Raw genomic sequence first — 14,441 nt, 5'->3', positions numbered from 1 at the left:
TACTTACGTATTCAAAATTAACTATTTTACAACTATTTTAAAACCCTGGGTTGGCAGAAATAGTTAAGTATTATGTTTTCACAGTTGTCTGATATATTTGTGTAGGTTTTTATAATATTTATGTTAGTAGTATTTATATATATATATATATATATATATATAATATATAAATACTACATATATATATATATATATATATATATGTATTATGTAGTAGGGACATGTATAAAATCATATATATACTATTGTAATATAGTTATGCATATTTTGTAGGTAGGTTTAAGTAAGATTAAGAAATACTGCTATCAGTATTTCTTATTAGCCTATGCTAATTTGTTAATATTTTATTGTGCCATTAATTGATCGAAAGCGTTAATGTCCTCTTCTCCCAACCTAACAAGGGTTGGCTGGAAGAAATTGCTTTTTTGCAATAAGCCCGCCTTTGTACATTGTTAGTTTTCTTTTAATGTTCTTCACCTTTTATTAATTGTAACTTTATAATGTACAATAAAGTGTTTATAAAAATAAATATAAATAAATAACTTCAGTTCCAGAACCGCGAGATGTCACCAAATCCGAAATGCGGATTCCAATATTTTTATAAATTAATTAAAATATATCCTACTTGATCAATCCTCAGTTAACCCCGATGATCAGTCAGGAAACCCATTTCGGTTGGAGTATTAAACAAGAGCGGAGTCGGCTTAGCGGGGGCGGTAACCGCTGTCTATAATCTGTGGGGACTTTGATGTGTCGTTCCTGCTGCCTAGTTAACGTTATGAATGTATGATAATGTTCACATGTTATGTTATGTATATTATGTTAAAGGTGGAAAACCCTCTGTTAAAATGGCAATGAACACGAAGAGAATTTTATTAATTCAAAGATCTCTTATATCCGGTATATGGTTTTTATTCCACCTGTGTTTAAATAGGTTAATTTCTTGTAACAAGAAGTCTTTAGTGATTATTTTTGTAAAAAGTATGGGAGATCATGGTATGTAGACTATGTAGGTACCTATTTCGAGATTCCGATAGGTAGGTATCTCACTCTAAACCATGTACATACTTAAATCTGAATAAATAATTAATATACAGTGGCCTTTCATACCTACCTAATAACATACCGATCACACTTTTAAAATTTCAAAAACACATTTCAGAATGTAATACTCATTAATGAAACCTTAGTTTGTATACCTAACTTATGTTTGTAGGCCAGTGTATCTTAGTACAGTAAGTAAGTACCTATACCGAATTAGTTATTATAAACGCTAAACTATTTTCCATGCCAGTTAAAACCTACTGCGCTATTGCTGAAAAAGCACCACAGAAAGAGGTCAATTTTTAAAAACAATAAATAAAAACAGAATGTTTAAAAAAAAATAGAACAGCGCGTAGTTAAAAACTCTCGCTATTTCCATTGGCTTAAAAGCTTGCTGCTTTCGTGCCATTGGCCAAAGATAATGTTTATGCGGTTAACTATTCGTATAGGAGAGATAAACCAAAATTGTACCACAAAATGTTGACAAAGGCATCAACGCTACTCTCAGTGAAAATGCAGCTTTATTTATAGTGCTTTAGAGCTATTTTCAGCTAAGGGTGTTCAGGCTTCAGTGAAAAGGGATAGAGAGTGTTACCGTGAAGTATTTTCCGTATTGTGGCGTAAAAAGATAGGTAGATTCTTTCAGGTGAAAAGAAATGGAAACATATTTACTGTTTTCGCTAGTTTTTTCACAGACTTTCATAGTTTTTTGTTGTTGGTACTTACCTTCAAAGTAGATAGGATAGCTAGGAGCTACTGAGGTAATTAGGTATGTTGGAACCGTAAACTGCTACAACTATGACTATAGTGTGCAACATTGCCTAGAATAATAATTGATAATATAAGGTATAAATGAATTAAATGTATGTTTTGATTGTAAATATATTTTTTCTGTAGGGATGGTACATTTTACCTAATTGCATCACAATAAATTTTTCCACTTTAATACCTATACATTTTTCTCAAACATCTTAACATAAATTTTGCAACGTGAACAGACTGAACAGCATTTGCCCCTGAAAATAAGTGTGGCAACAGCGAGCGACAGACAAACCGGACGAACCATCCTTTTTTTGAAGCATTGTATTTTTCATGAACAGACTACGACTAGAGTTTTACTTACTTTTCTAAGTAGGTACTGTTGCAGCAAAAGATAGGGGTGAAGTTGATTAAAATACTTAGGTACCAAACTAACCCCCCTTATTCATAAAAATAGTTTTTGGACGTCATTAAGCGTCCAGTAAGTTTTTTATGAATAAGGGGGTAAGTATTCAATCTGTATACCAACTCTCTCTACTGATTCAGAAATTATTCACATTATTTTATTACACCTAGGTACATACAAAAGTTCGCAGAACAAAGTTGAAAGCTCAACTTTACACATAATTCTGCATTACTCTCGCCAATTCTCTATAAAGCATTAGACAGATAAAGATTTCAAATAGAGCATTATCAAAACCAACCTCTTATTTTGCGAAATTATTTTATTATAATAGATAACTTAAAACTGCCTCATCCCCCCTCCTCGAGCCGAAATGAGGAATGGGCGGGGTCAAAATTAAAACAGCAAGAGAGAACGACATCTGTCCCTTTCACACAAATGAGCAGTCCTTGCCGGCTTACAATGGGAATCGGCCGTCTGGGTGTTGCCATCTCCTTTCATCTCGAAGCAGTGTAGCAGTTCTATCTCTTTCTAGCTTAAATCAGCCCTTCATTTCATAAAGGTTGTGTATAGACCGGAGTATTGTATAGTTCCACGTGAGATCCAGTTTTGTAATCAGTAAAGTGCCGCCTCTATCGAAGGCACAATGTTACCGCGTTTGACAGTTTGACGTCTAGTTTGGCGGGAACACAATTACGTGTTTTAGAAATTTGAACAGGCAAATGTTCGCGACCCATGCAGCCTAGCTAACAGGACCAGTGCAAAAGTTCGTTTTAAGTTTCAAGTGATGACAGCAGCGTGAAATTTGATGATTTTTCAGTTGTTGCTCCGGCAATAACTTGGATTTGTTTTTGTAGTAGTAATTTCGGTGAGTTGTATGTTTCATTAACCTTTATTTTGACTGAATTCAACTAAACTTATAGATAGATGAGTCTATTTCACCCAAATTTAGAGAGATTCGCAATTTTTTAAAATTATATTGCGTTTTCTAAATATTAGTTGTTAATCACGTTTATTTCATAGAAATACACATGATTGTATAGATACCTTTTAAAGGACAAAAACCCTTCATTTACTTACTAATTAAATTTATTATTTCAATTTTAAGTATTTACTACTGAAAGTCTAATAATCTCCATAGGTCTAGAATGCAATGCTTATGACACAAATATTTTTTTTTATATCCCAGCTGCAGATCTTGTGTAAATACACCTTAATAATTATTAGACAGGAAAACATGTGGTCGCTGAAACAAATATAGTTATGTTGCTATAGGTACATACAATACAGTAGAATGTTGCAATAGTGCAAAAAGTATACCAAAAGAGGGTGTTTCATGAGCTCATTTTTCTTTACAACTTTAGAAAATTGCAATATTTTTTGCACTCTAAAAACTTTTTGTTCGCGTGGCTTTTTAGTATACAGGAAGTAGATTTCTATGAATTATCTGAAATTCGGAGAGCAAAATGTGTTTAAAATGAGACCTGTCCGGTTCTACTATCCTCACTATGATATTATAAATGCGAAAGTAAGTGTGTCTGTATGTCTGTCTGCCTCTTGTCTGTTACTCTTTCCCGCCAAAACTACGGAACGGATTTGAATGAAATTTGGTATACACATGGTCTAGACCCTGAGAAAGAACATAGGCTACTTTTTATCCTGGAATTCCCACGGGAAAACTTTTCAAGGCCAAGCGAAGCTCGCGGGAACAGCTAGTAAACTATAAGTTTATAACAGTTCGTTGGCGAAAGGGGGTTTCCTTTAAGAATCCAGTTCAAATTATTTTTATTTCAACTTGAGTAATTTTATTTTTTTGAATTGTTTCATATTACGAATTACTTAAAAGTTGACCAGACAATTAACCAATAAAGGTAAATTATATGCTTTGGATGATGATTATATTTTTACACGAAAATTAAGTAGATGGTACTGTTAAATAAGCGACGGGAATAACAAAATTAGTTTCATCACCGTCGGCTAATAATTTTTCATCAAAATGGTTGCATCAGTTGGCCAAACAAATGCCTGACACCCATTTAATTCAAATTAGCTACGTATATAGTCACTCCCCGCAGAAAAAAGCCACATACCTACCACTCTAATACGATTCTTACTAGTTACTAATTGATAACATTACTGTTCAACCGTAAGCTGTTTTCTATAGAAAACAAAGTCCCTAAATAAAATTAGATTTTAAAAAAAAACCGTAAGCTAACTTTTTTATCATTCAAGTTCAAGTGTTAGAATCAGATATCTACAACAAAAATATCTACGTAAGTAATTTTAGATTTCTGAAGTTTAAACTTACCCCCAAAGTGGCAGGTTTAAATCTCTTTTCTTTCTTCGTTGACTTGGTAATAGTTGCTTCTTCCTCTGAATCGTACTCATATTCTGATTCAGTTGTTTTATCCATTGTTGGTCTTAGAACTGTGTCTTCGTCAGCGACTAACTTATGAGTAGGCTCCGTTGCTAATGCAACAGTTGTATCTTGTTTTTGATTTTCAGATATTGAATCGACTACAATAAAATCATTGGTTGTAAATTCTATTGAAGATTTTGACGTTGTTTCAATTTCTTGTTCCGTATCTGGTGTTATTTCATTTGTGGTCACTGGTTCTTCTGTGGTTAATTTATTAGCTATGGCATTAGTAGTGATATCGTCAATTGTTACAGATGAAACCAGCCCTTTGGTCATACTTTTATAATGATTTGTTATATTTTCACTTTTCACCTTTATTTTTATTGGTGAAGTAGTGTTCAGAGAATTTTCTGTTTTTGAACTTTTTTGGACTGTGGATGTTGAGTTTGGTATAGTGAGCTTTTTAGTGGTAGCTTTTGGGTCTGAAACAGTCTCACGTGGTTGTTTTGTAAAAACGACTACTGGTTGTGTTGACAATTTTATTTTATTTTTTATCAACTGAACTGGTGTGGTTTTGATTGATTTATCTTTTCCCTTTGAATATTTTTCTTCTTTTACAGTTTTAATTGGGCTTTCTGTATTTTTTTTTACATGATTACCTATTGTAGTACTTCTTAATTTATGTTTTTGTCGTTGTTTATATTGGTGATTACTTTTAATGTGATGTTTTTTAGTTTTTCTTGTAACAGTATGCATGGGTTTCCCGACGGAATCTTTTTCCTTCCGTAGTTTATCTGCCATTACCTTTTTGTATTCACCAATGGATATAAAAGCATTTGGTATGTGAGATTCAAGAGGATTGTTTATGTAAATTATTTTTTCATCATTTCCTCGCAATCCCTTATGAATATTTAAATTATGCATCTTAAGACCATTTACTGCTTTCAGTTTTTGAACATGCATTCCGAATTTATCAACATTGATGTTTCGACGCGAAGAATCTGTAGTGCCTAGATAAAGGATAATGTTTATGCAATATATTAAAGTGTTCATGTTAAGGATAAATAACCGTAAGACATTTTTAATACCGTAATAAGCTTATCAAAATGTAGTTATGTATACTTTCAAACTTATTAAAGGTAATTTACTTTAAATTATTCAAATATTTCCAGATATTACCGTTAACAGCTTCAACGTAGTCGTCGTCAGGTTTATCTGCCAAGTCATGATACACATCCTCCTGCTCTGAGCCAGTGTGTTCTAGAGCTGAAATTAACCCAAAACACAATAGCCATGCTATGCAAGTAGGTGTGAATTTAAAGATAAAATATTGAGTTTTAAAGAACATGTTGTTTTCACAGCATATTTTTCTAACTACGGTGTTTTCGCGTTTCTGATAACAGCAGTGTTGAGTTCCCCGTGAATGCTTCGATAACCGATAACATTTTAATTTTTAATTTAGAACATGTTTTCGGATTTGAATGCAGGGGTTTTGTATTGTGTACGATTTACCTTATTTCAGATTTATGTCATCAGCTATTTAGTATTAGGACATCCTTTATGGACATGATTTTGTAGGTCTGTTCCAATTCTTCCTATTTCGAAGCAAACTTACACAGTTGTAGTTAGGCGTAGCGTAAATTATGTGTCCTTTTAGAACTCAAAAATTTAAAATATTTCTACTTCTATTATACCACATTTCTGCTTCTGTTGATAGAATAAATTTTCAAAAAACGAGACAGCTCGATATACACATATAAATAATAATAATATGTGGGGACATCTCACACACGGCCATCCGACCCCAAGCTAGGCAGAACCTGTGTTATGGGTATCGGACATCTGATATATCGACACAAATACATAGATAGATACATCCTAACTAATATTATAAATGCGAAAGTAACTGTGTCTGTCTGTCTGTCTGTCTGTCTGTTACTCTTTCACGCCAAAACTACTGAACGGATTTGAATGAAATTTGGTATACATACGGTCTAGACCCTGGGAAAGAACATAGGCTACTTATTATCCCGGAATTCCCACGGGAAAACTTTTTAAGGCGAAGCGAAGCGCGCGGGAACAGCTATACTAAATATAAATATCAACACCCAAGACCCGAGTACAAATATCTGTCTTTAAACAAATATCTGCCCCAGCCGGAATCGAACCTGGGACCTTTAGCATAGCAGTCAGGGTCACTAACCACTACACCATTCAGCCGTCCAAATACTTAGGATGATACCTTTACCACTGATGAAGGTAACAAACCATATCTCATATCATATCTTTATACTGTACCATTGAAGGCCTTCCACCCAAAACCAACCATATCTCATATCTAACACACACCATTGAAGGCCCTACCATCTAAACCCATAACCGTCTCTTTCCCCCGCGCCCAGGCCGTCACAATAGAAGAGTACGGAGTGTCTTAGCACCACCTTAGCACTGATGAAGGTTACAAACCAACCAGCTCATCCCATATCTTTACACATAGGTACCATTGAAGACATCCTACCATCCCATTGAGTACACCCGACTCCGCATTGTCTTATGTACAGTCCTACCTGTACCTACCTACCTGGCAGTTTTTGAGTTTAACAACGTACAAAAATGTACCTACAGCTACTTATGCAGCTTACCATGCAAACACATAACCATCTGTTTCCCCCCCGCGCAGGCCGTCACAATAGAAGAGTACGGAGTGTACACGATGCTGCCGACGCAGCAGCTGCCGCCGATCACGCCGTGGCCGCCCGACGCCATGCTGGACCGCATGGACGACCTCGCGCACAAAGGTAAAGGTACGCGCAGAACTAGCGGCCTGCAGACCTTGCTAGCTAGCCTTCATCATCATCATCACGACCCATCACGTCCTCACTGCTGGGGCACGGGTCTCCTTCAAATGAAGGAAGGGTTTTAGGCCTAGTCCGCCACGCTGGCCTAGTGCGGGTTGGAACCTTGCTTGGGGGTAAAGCTCCTGTACGTGGCGTTCTCGAGTGGAAGCTTTGTATATTTCAGCTCAGCCAGCCTAGCTCCCGTGCTAGCTTGTTACCCTTCATCATTAGACAATCTGGTCAAAACAAATACAAGGTGTTGCTAAGACTAATAAAGCCGAAACCTACATGTGCAGCATGGTATGTCTAAGCTAGGGCATGAAATACTGGAACAATTTTCAATACCGGTATTGAGTTCCGGTATTACAACTCAATACCGGGATCCCGGTATTAATACCGGTATTAGACTTCCTTGTAATAAATGGCATATACTGTGTTTAAAGGTCGTATACATCAAAATAAAACAAGAAAATGCAATCATATTCTGTATTTTGTTGTAGATTTTTACGAGAAATCAGTTTTAGAGTTTAAATTTTAGAATAAACTATTTTTTTACATCCGGTGCCGGTTTACGCATGGTCAACAGTAGATTTCTAGCAGCCGAAAACTGCATTAAACGGTTGGGAACAAGTGCGCTTTCACAGTATATACACACACAAGGCTAACTAAATCTTAATCGCTTTATTTATAGCCTAAAAAAGTCCGATTCCGGTATTACTTCAATACCGGTATTAACTTTCAATACCGGTATTGAAAAAAGCGGGAATTTTGTACGGGATCCCGGTATTACGAATACCGGTATTGCGGTATTGCATGCCCTAGTCTAAGCCCGAAAATGAAATCAGAATTTCAAAATTTGCGATTTATTTAAATCATTTTCCATAGAAACTATATTGGTTAGGTGACTTTTTACTATGGAGAATTTTTTTTTTTTTCGGGAATTTTGAAATTCTGATTTTATTTTCGGGCTTAGATATACCATGCTGCACATGTAGGTTTCGGCTTAGTATACCCTTTTTGCAACACCCTGTATACTGGTCAACTTGATAAAGAGACGAATCATCTGCACGCGACTAACAGCCTAATCAGATCAGAAAGCCTAGCATGGGACGCAAGACGCGCCGGTCAAGACGTGACAATAGTTTCCGTGGCTCTCGCACTCAAAACCAAGCCATGTGCAATTGAAGGCATCCACAATCATCCAAAATCACATTTCTTCTCTATGATGATGATGGTTTATCTACGCTGGTAGGTTAGGAAGGTCTGTAGGCTGCTTTAACAAATTGTTTGTCTTATTGATATGTTCGGATATAGGTATATACTATGGTAGGTAGGTATGTATGTATAAAATACTGAAACAAAATATATTATATTAGAAGAATTAAATGATGTCTATGTATTTAGTGTGTTTTTTAACTTGTGGCTGAATGCTTAAGAATTCGTGTCATTTTAACTCGGGTTACGATAGGTCCCATTAGTATGATAGTATATATATAGATATATATATAAGCCTGCTCATTTAAATTTAATAAATAAAAATTATTTGATAGTAATATGTATTTACTGAATTTTGCATTCAACACCACACCCTCGGTCTATGGCTGAATCTTCCTAGACTAGGCCGATCACATTTTGTTTGGATGCGTTTTAAATTAGTATAAACGTAATATTTACATTTTAATATAGGTATCGATATAAAAATATAATATACCTAGATATTATACTGTAATTATGACACCAAGATATTACACGGATTGGATACAAGCTACTATAACTTTTTAGAAAGCCGGCAGTTATTTTCTAAATTATTCAATAACTTATTCATTATTATTTTGAATCTTCCTAACCATGCAGATTTCAAGCCTATTAGTAAAACAAATAAACGCATCCACCCAAACAGTGATCGGAGACTATAGATATTATACTCGACTCTGAGTCCATCAGACCCTGTGTCCATCATATTTGACCTCATCACCAATAAGAGTTCTGTCATTTTGTATGTCACTGAAGTGGGCCCCAGCAATTAATTTAAATGGAATTTGCTTCCAAAGCGGATGGCTCGCTTACGAGTCACCCCTGAGAACACCTTCGGGGTTCACAGTCACAGAAATATGTATGTAATATAATATTAAGATATGGCGGTACAGTATAAGGTATGGTAGATCATCAAAATCACAATCTCAAACACTCTTGCTTCACAAAATTATTACACGACAGCCCTTCGAAACGTATTTCGTCAAGGCAGGCACCCAGTGCTTTGCAAAATGACGGAACCCTCAACGGCGATGAGGAAGTATAAAGCCGAGGACCTACTACTGGACAAATGTTGAGCGACACGTGTCTATCGAGACTTGAAGATATTTCCTATCATGTTCGGTATGGTGAGTCATGTTTAGCGAGGTCTTACGACACCGCCTGATGACTTTGCTGCCACGAGTCGCCCAACATCTGTCCCGTAGTAGCTCCTCGGCAGACCGCTCACTCAGCCCCTCCGCCATTCAGCCGCACGTTCACTAAGTACATAGAGGGTATGGCGCAGGTCACAGCGGGGTTAACCAGCTGGGAGGGGTGTTTGTAGGGGGCCGCCCGCTGCCGGACTCCACCAGGCAGAAGATCGTGGAGCTGGCGCACTCCGGCGCGCGCCCGTGCGACATCAGCCGCATCCTGCAGGTCTCCAACGGATGCGTGAGCAAGATCCTCGGCAGGTGAGTGCAGGCGCCTTCAGACGCTACCACCGACGCATGTTAGCCATGAGCAATCCTCAAGCAGCGTCGCTCGCTTGTCAAATCTGATGTGACTTGTATAGATCTGATGTTTGGCAGGCGAGCGACGTTGCTTATGGATTGTTAATTGCTAATGTGTCGGTGGTAGTTTCCTTCTTCATCCGCTATCACCGTCTTGCATTAGCAATGAGCAATCCTAAAGCAGAAACGCTTATCTACTCCTGTAAACCAGCTGGCAGACTAATACGAAGTACACTTTTGACCGGTAAACGATGCTCCTTAGGCATTGTTGATTGCTAATGTGTCGGTGGCGATACGATAACAGCTTTGCAATTCATTAATAATAAACGTCTGAATTACATAAGTACATGTATACTTGTTTTGTAGCCAACAAAAAACATTACAATCTCATATTATGTAGAGAGAAAAAAAAGGAAATCAGTAAGCAAATAACCAGCTACAAACCGAGAACTTGAACTAAAATACCAATAAAACGCGTCGCGACCGCAAGGTGAGAGATCGGTGTACTAGAAATAGATATTGTACGTAGATGTGTGACCACAGGAATGTAAGGTGTAAATGTAAACTGTACAGTAGGTGCCTGTTAGGTACCTACGTGTTTTATTTACAGACATACCGGAACATTTTTTGTTATCTCATGTTACGGAATGCTCTTAGGAGAATGATTAAAATGCAAATAAATTAAATGGCCGCCGTTAGATAGATTGTTTGCTTGGTTGCTGATCTAGGTTGTACCGTGGTGAAAGGATTGACCAGTTTGATTAGATGTCATTCGTTGACTGCCTAGGATGCGCCTGACGAGGCACTGTTGATTCATCCTGAAAGGCTCCGTCTATGCACCCAAAACTATAATTAATCTTACGTTTTGTATGCTCTTAAAAAATAAATTCTTAATTAAATTTAAACAATAAATAACAATCGACACGTTCCATTCATGATCAAAGTGTACAAGTTTGTTAAGTAAGCAAAACTTAGTTTGAACATAAATGTACTGTCTGCCGTAGACCTTAACCATACAGATTCCTGGAGTGACCACAGCCTGTTGGACCGCGGCCCGAGCCGCGCTCAGGTGTCCCGAGGAATGTGAGGTGTACCTTCCAATCCTGGACTAGATCAGAGCCTGTTAGATAAACATTATACATTATCAAAACATTTGAAGTTCTAATGTTTCTTTGTTGCATAATAGAACTACGCGAACTAGGAGTTTCTAATTTACATAGGTACATAATTATATACCTAAGTCGCAGTTCCTACTTACGAAGATTTTGTAAAAATTATTTGTTACATAAATACATACCAACAACTCTCTCAGCACAAGCTTACTTATGTTGGGGTCCACCAACCCGCACTAGGCCAGCGTGGTGGACAAGGCCGAAACCCTTCCTTCATTGGAAGGAGACTCGTGCCCCAGCAGTGGGAACGTGATGGGTCGTGATGATGATGATAATGATGACATTACGTAATTAGGTATTTTGGGATATCGTCTTCACGAAATTATCTAAGTAACTTGATGGTCCGAAATGTATCAACTTAATGTGCAAACTCAACACTCCACCTTGAAACACAAGTTACTAAAAGTTTCGTCATCGCCGTCAGCTGGGCAGTTTTTGCAATAAAAAGACAGAAGGGTACGGCATCGAACCCGATACCTTCCGACAGCAGCAACCCGACACCCGCGCCCGCGCCCCCCGCACGGTACACTCGACCAAATGTAACGTTAAACGTCTTAGGAGCATATTAACGGTTCGTTTTTCGATAGTACAGTCAGCTACTTTAGTAGCTATACACTTTTGTACCTTTTCAAAATATCTACTAAACAAAACTTCAATGTTTGAATGAATGAATAGGCAGTTAGTGAGTTTGACAATGTTCAAAAGTGGATAGCTACTAAAGCAGCTGACTGTACCTACATACATTATGCGAAAGGTACATATTGCAAGAAAAAAAACTTACCGTACATTTTGGGATAGGTAACGTTCCGGAACGCAGTAATGGTCTTATGCAGTGCAGCCTAAATGTTACTTTTAGGTAGCTACGTATAACGTTTTATTTTGCTAATGCTTAGTTAATGCTGTCGCATAGTGAATAAATCTTTTTTCTAAATTATAACTAAACCCTTCAGTTTTGATTTGTGGATAATCTTGAGCATTCACTTGAATGAGCTTTTAGTGAGCCTGTAGGTCGTTCCAAACAATTTCAATGTTCGTCAACATACCCGAGTCCGCGTTGTTCTATGTTTGTCAACCTAACCAACTATCAATCTTTGTAATAATAAAAAGGCGGTTTTGGCAAAAGTTAATCTCAGCCAACTACACAAACATTCAAGTTGTTTTATCCGACCTGTAGGTATACCATACATATTTTCTCTGTCATGAAAGTTTTACATATACTTTATATCATTAATTCTCCCCCTGTAGGTACTACGAGACGGGGTCGATCCGGCCGCGCGCGATCGGCGGCTCCAAGCCGCGCGTGGCGACCGCGGAGGTGGTCTCCAAGATCGCCCAGTACAAGCGAGAATGCCCCTCCATCTTCGCATGGGAGATACGCGACCGGCTGCTGAGTGAGGGAGTCTGTACTGCTGATAATATACCTAGTGTGAGTAGCTTTTTGATTATTAACTCCTGAGACCCAGAGACCAAAAAAATCAAAACCTTCAGATTTCGACGGCTGCAATCTGCTGCTTTGTCTGAGCCCTGTGGTGGGTCTCCTCATTATGTCCTCGTATGAGGTCACTGGGTCTCTAGAGGTAGCAATAGTTAGTAATAAGTATGTATATCGGACAGCTGATATATCTAGATATCAGCTATGTTGTCCAAGATCGCACAGTACAAGCGAGAATGCCCCTCCATCTTCGCCTGGGAGATACGCGACCGCCTGCTGAGCGAAGGAGTCTGTACTGCTGATAATATACCTAGCGTGAGTAGAGTTAGGAAGTATTTATAGCAATAATTATTAATAAGTATGTTATCAATAAGTCCATGGGTATCGGGCAGCTTATATATCAAAACACCGATTGCTGTGTAGATTGTTCAAGATTGCTCAATACTAGCGTGATAGCTATTTGGACTATTAATAGCAATATTTCATATACAAGTGAGCAATGAAAAAGTTACAGTGATATAATTATGGAACGGCAATGGCAGGTGGAACTTTTTCATTACTCGCGAGTTAATAATATGTGGGCACATTTCACACACGGCCATCCGACCCCAAACTAGGCAGAGCCTGTAATGTGGGTGTGGGTATCAAACAGGCTACTGCTCTGAGGTTTAACCGGCTATCTTAAGCTTATCTTCTCACATTAGCCATAACATATATACATACTTATAACATTTATTTATAACATTTATTGTAGGTTAATGTTGACATTTATTGTAGGTTAATGTTGACATTTATTGTAGGTTAATGTTGACATTTATTTTAATTGTTTTTGTGACTTAGATTTAATATATTTTTTTGTTTTTATTTTGATGTATAATAAGTTTTAATTTGATTTTATTTAATTTTAATGTATTATTATTATCTTTTGCATGAATCGAATAAATAAATAAATATACTTATAACAAGTTAATGTAATTCTGGGAGGGCGAAAATCCATCGACTCTAAAAACTGTGAAAATATATTATTATGAATAACGGCCCATAAAACACAAAAGATCCCTTTCTTTAGCCTTCGATATAAGGCTCTGTTTACATTCACGGACGTAGAGAATTAAAAAATGACAATTTATATGAAAGTAATAGTTATTTTGGTGTTGGTGACCATTCCATTATTTTTATACATACTTTATATGTAAATTATTAATATGATTTCTTTATTAAATAGGGATATAACATAAAATTATTATGAAAAAAATACTACGTACTCAGTAAGTAAGTTTTGCAAAATCCATCCAGGTAGATAAGTAGTTATTTAAATACACAGCATATACTTGAACGTGAATTAATTCAGCACCTAGCTACATTTACATACTCAACTCGGCCTGTCTGCAAAAACACGGCCGACATACATACACAGGGTGCTCTATAACGCCTTATCTCTCCCATACACTATAAAAGGTCCCCTTTTCTTTTCCCTCCCCCGCGCCTCGGTTCGCCCCCTCGTGGCAAAACAATATGACGTTATAACTTTTTCTTCCTTTTTTGAATAAGGGGCTGCTCCCTTACGGACACCCTTTAAATATCTTCGATATACGTCTTCGCTTTCACAGGCTGATGGTTTTATGCCATGAATAATTATTTGAATTTGTAAGGTGTGTATTTAAATATTTAATTTTGTTGTTACTTAACAA

The 14,441-nt window shown here is 37.0% G+C and overlaps 1 protein-coding gene across 1 annotated transcript in view; it reads left to right on the top strand.

Annotated features, from left to right (window-relative positions):
- Nucleotides 1-2,834: 2,834 nt before the first annotated feature.
- LOC105380079 (paired box protein Pax-6) overlaps nucleotides 2,835-14,441 on the top strand; it is a 58,069-nt gene continuing 46,462 nt past the window's right edge. Inside the window, exons 1-4 of the mRNA XM_048625289.1 lie at nucleotides 2,835-3,074; nucleotides 7,246-7,363; nucleotides 9,942-10,107; nucleotides 12,564-12,744. Coding sequence (XP_048481246.1) covers nucleotides 7,279-7,363; nucleotides 9,942-10,107; nucleotides 12,564-12,744 — 432 coding nt within the window. The 5' untranslated portion in view covers nucleotides 2,835-3,074; nucleotides 7,246-7,278. The remainder of the gene's footprint in view (nucleotides 3,075-7,245; nucleotides 7,364-9,941; nucleotides 10,108-12,563; nucleotides 12,745-14,441) is intronic.

Source organism: Plutella xylostella, chromosome 14 (genome assembly GCF_932276165.1).
Source record: "Plutella xylostella chromosome 14, ilPluXylo3.1, whole genome shotgun sequence".
NCBI classification, from domain to species: Eukaryota; Metazoa; Arthropoda; class Insecta; order Lepidoptera; family Plutellidae; genus Plutella; species Plutella xylostella.
This window is presented reverse-complemented; position numbering and strand designations above follow the sequence as displayed.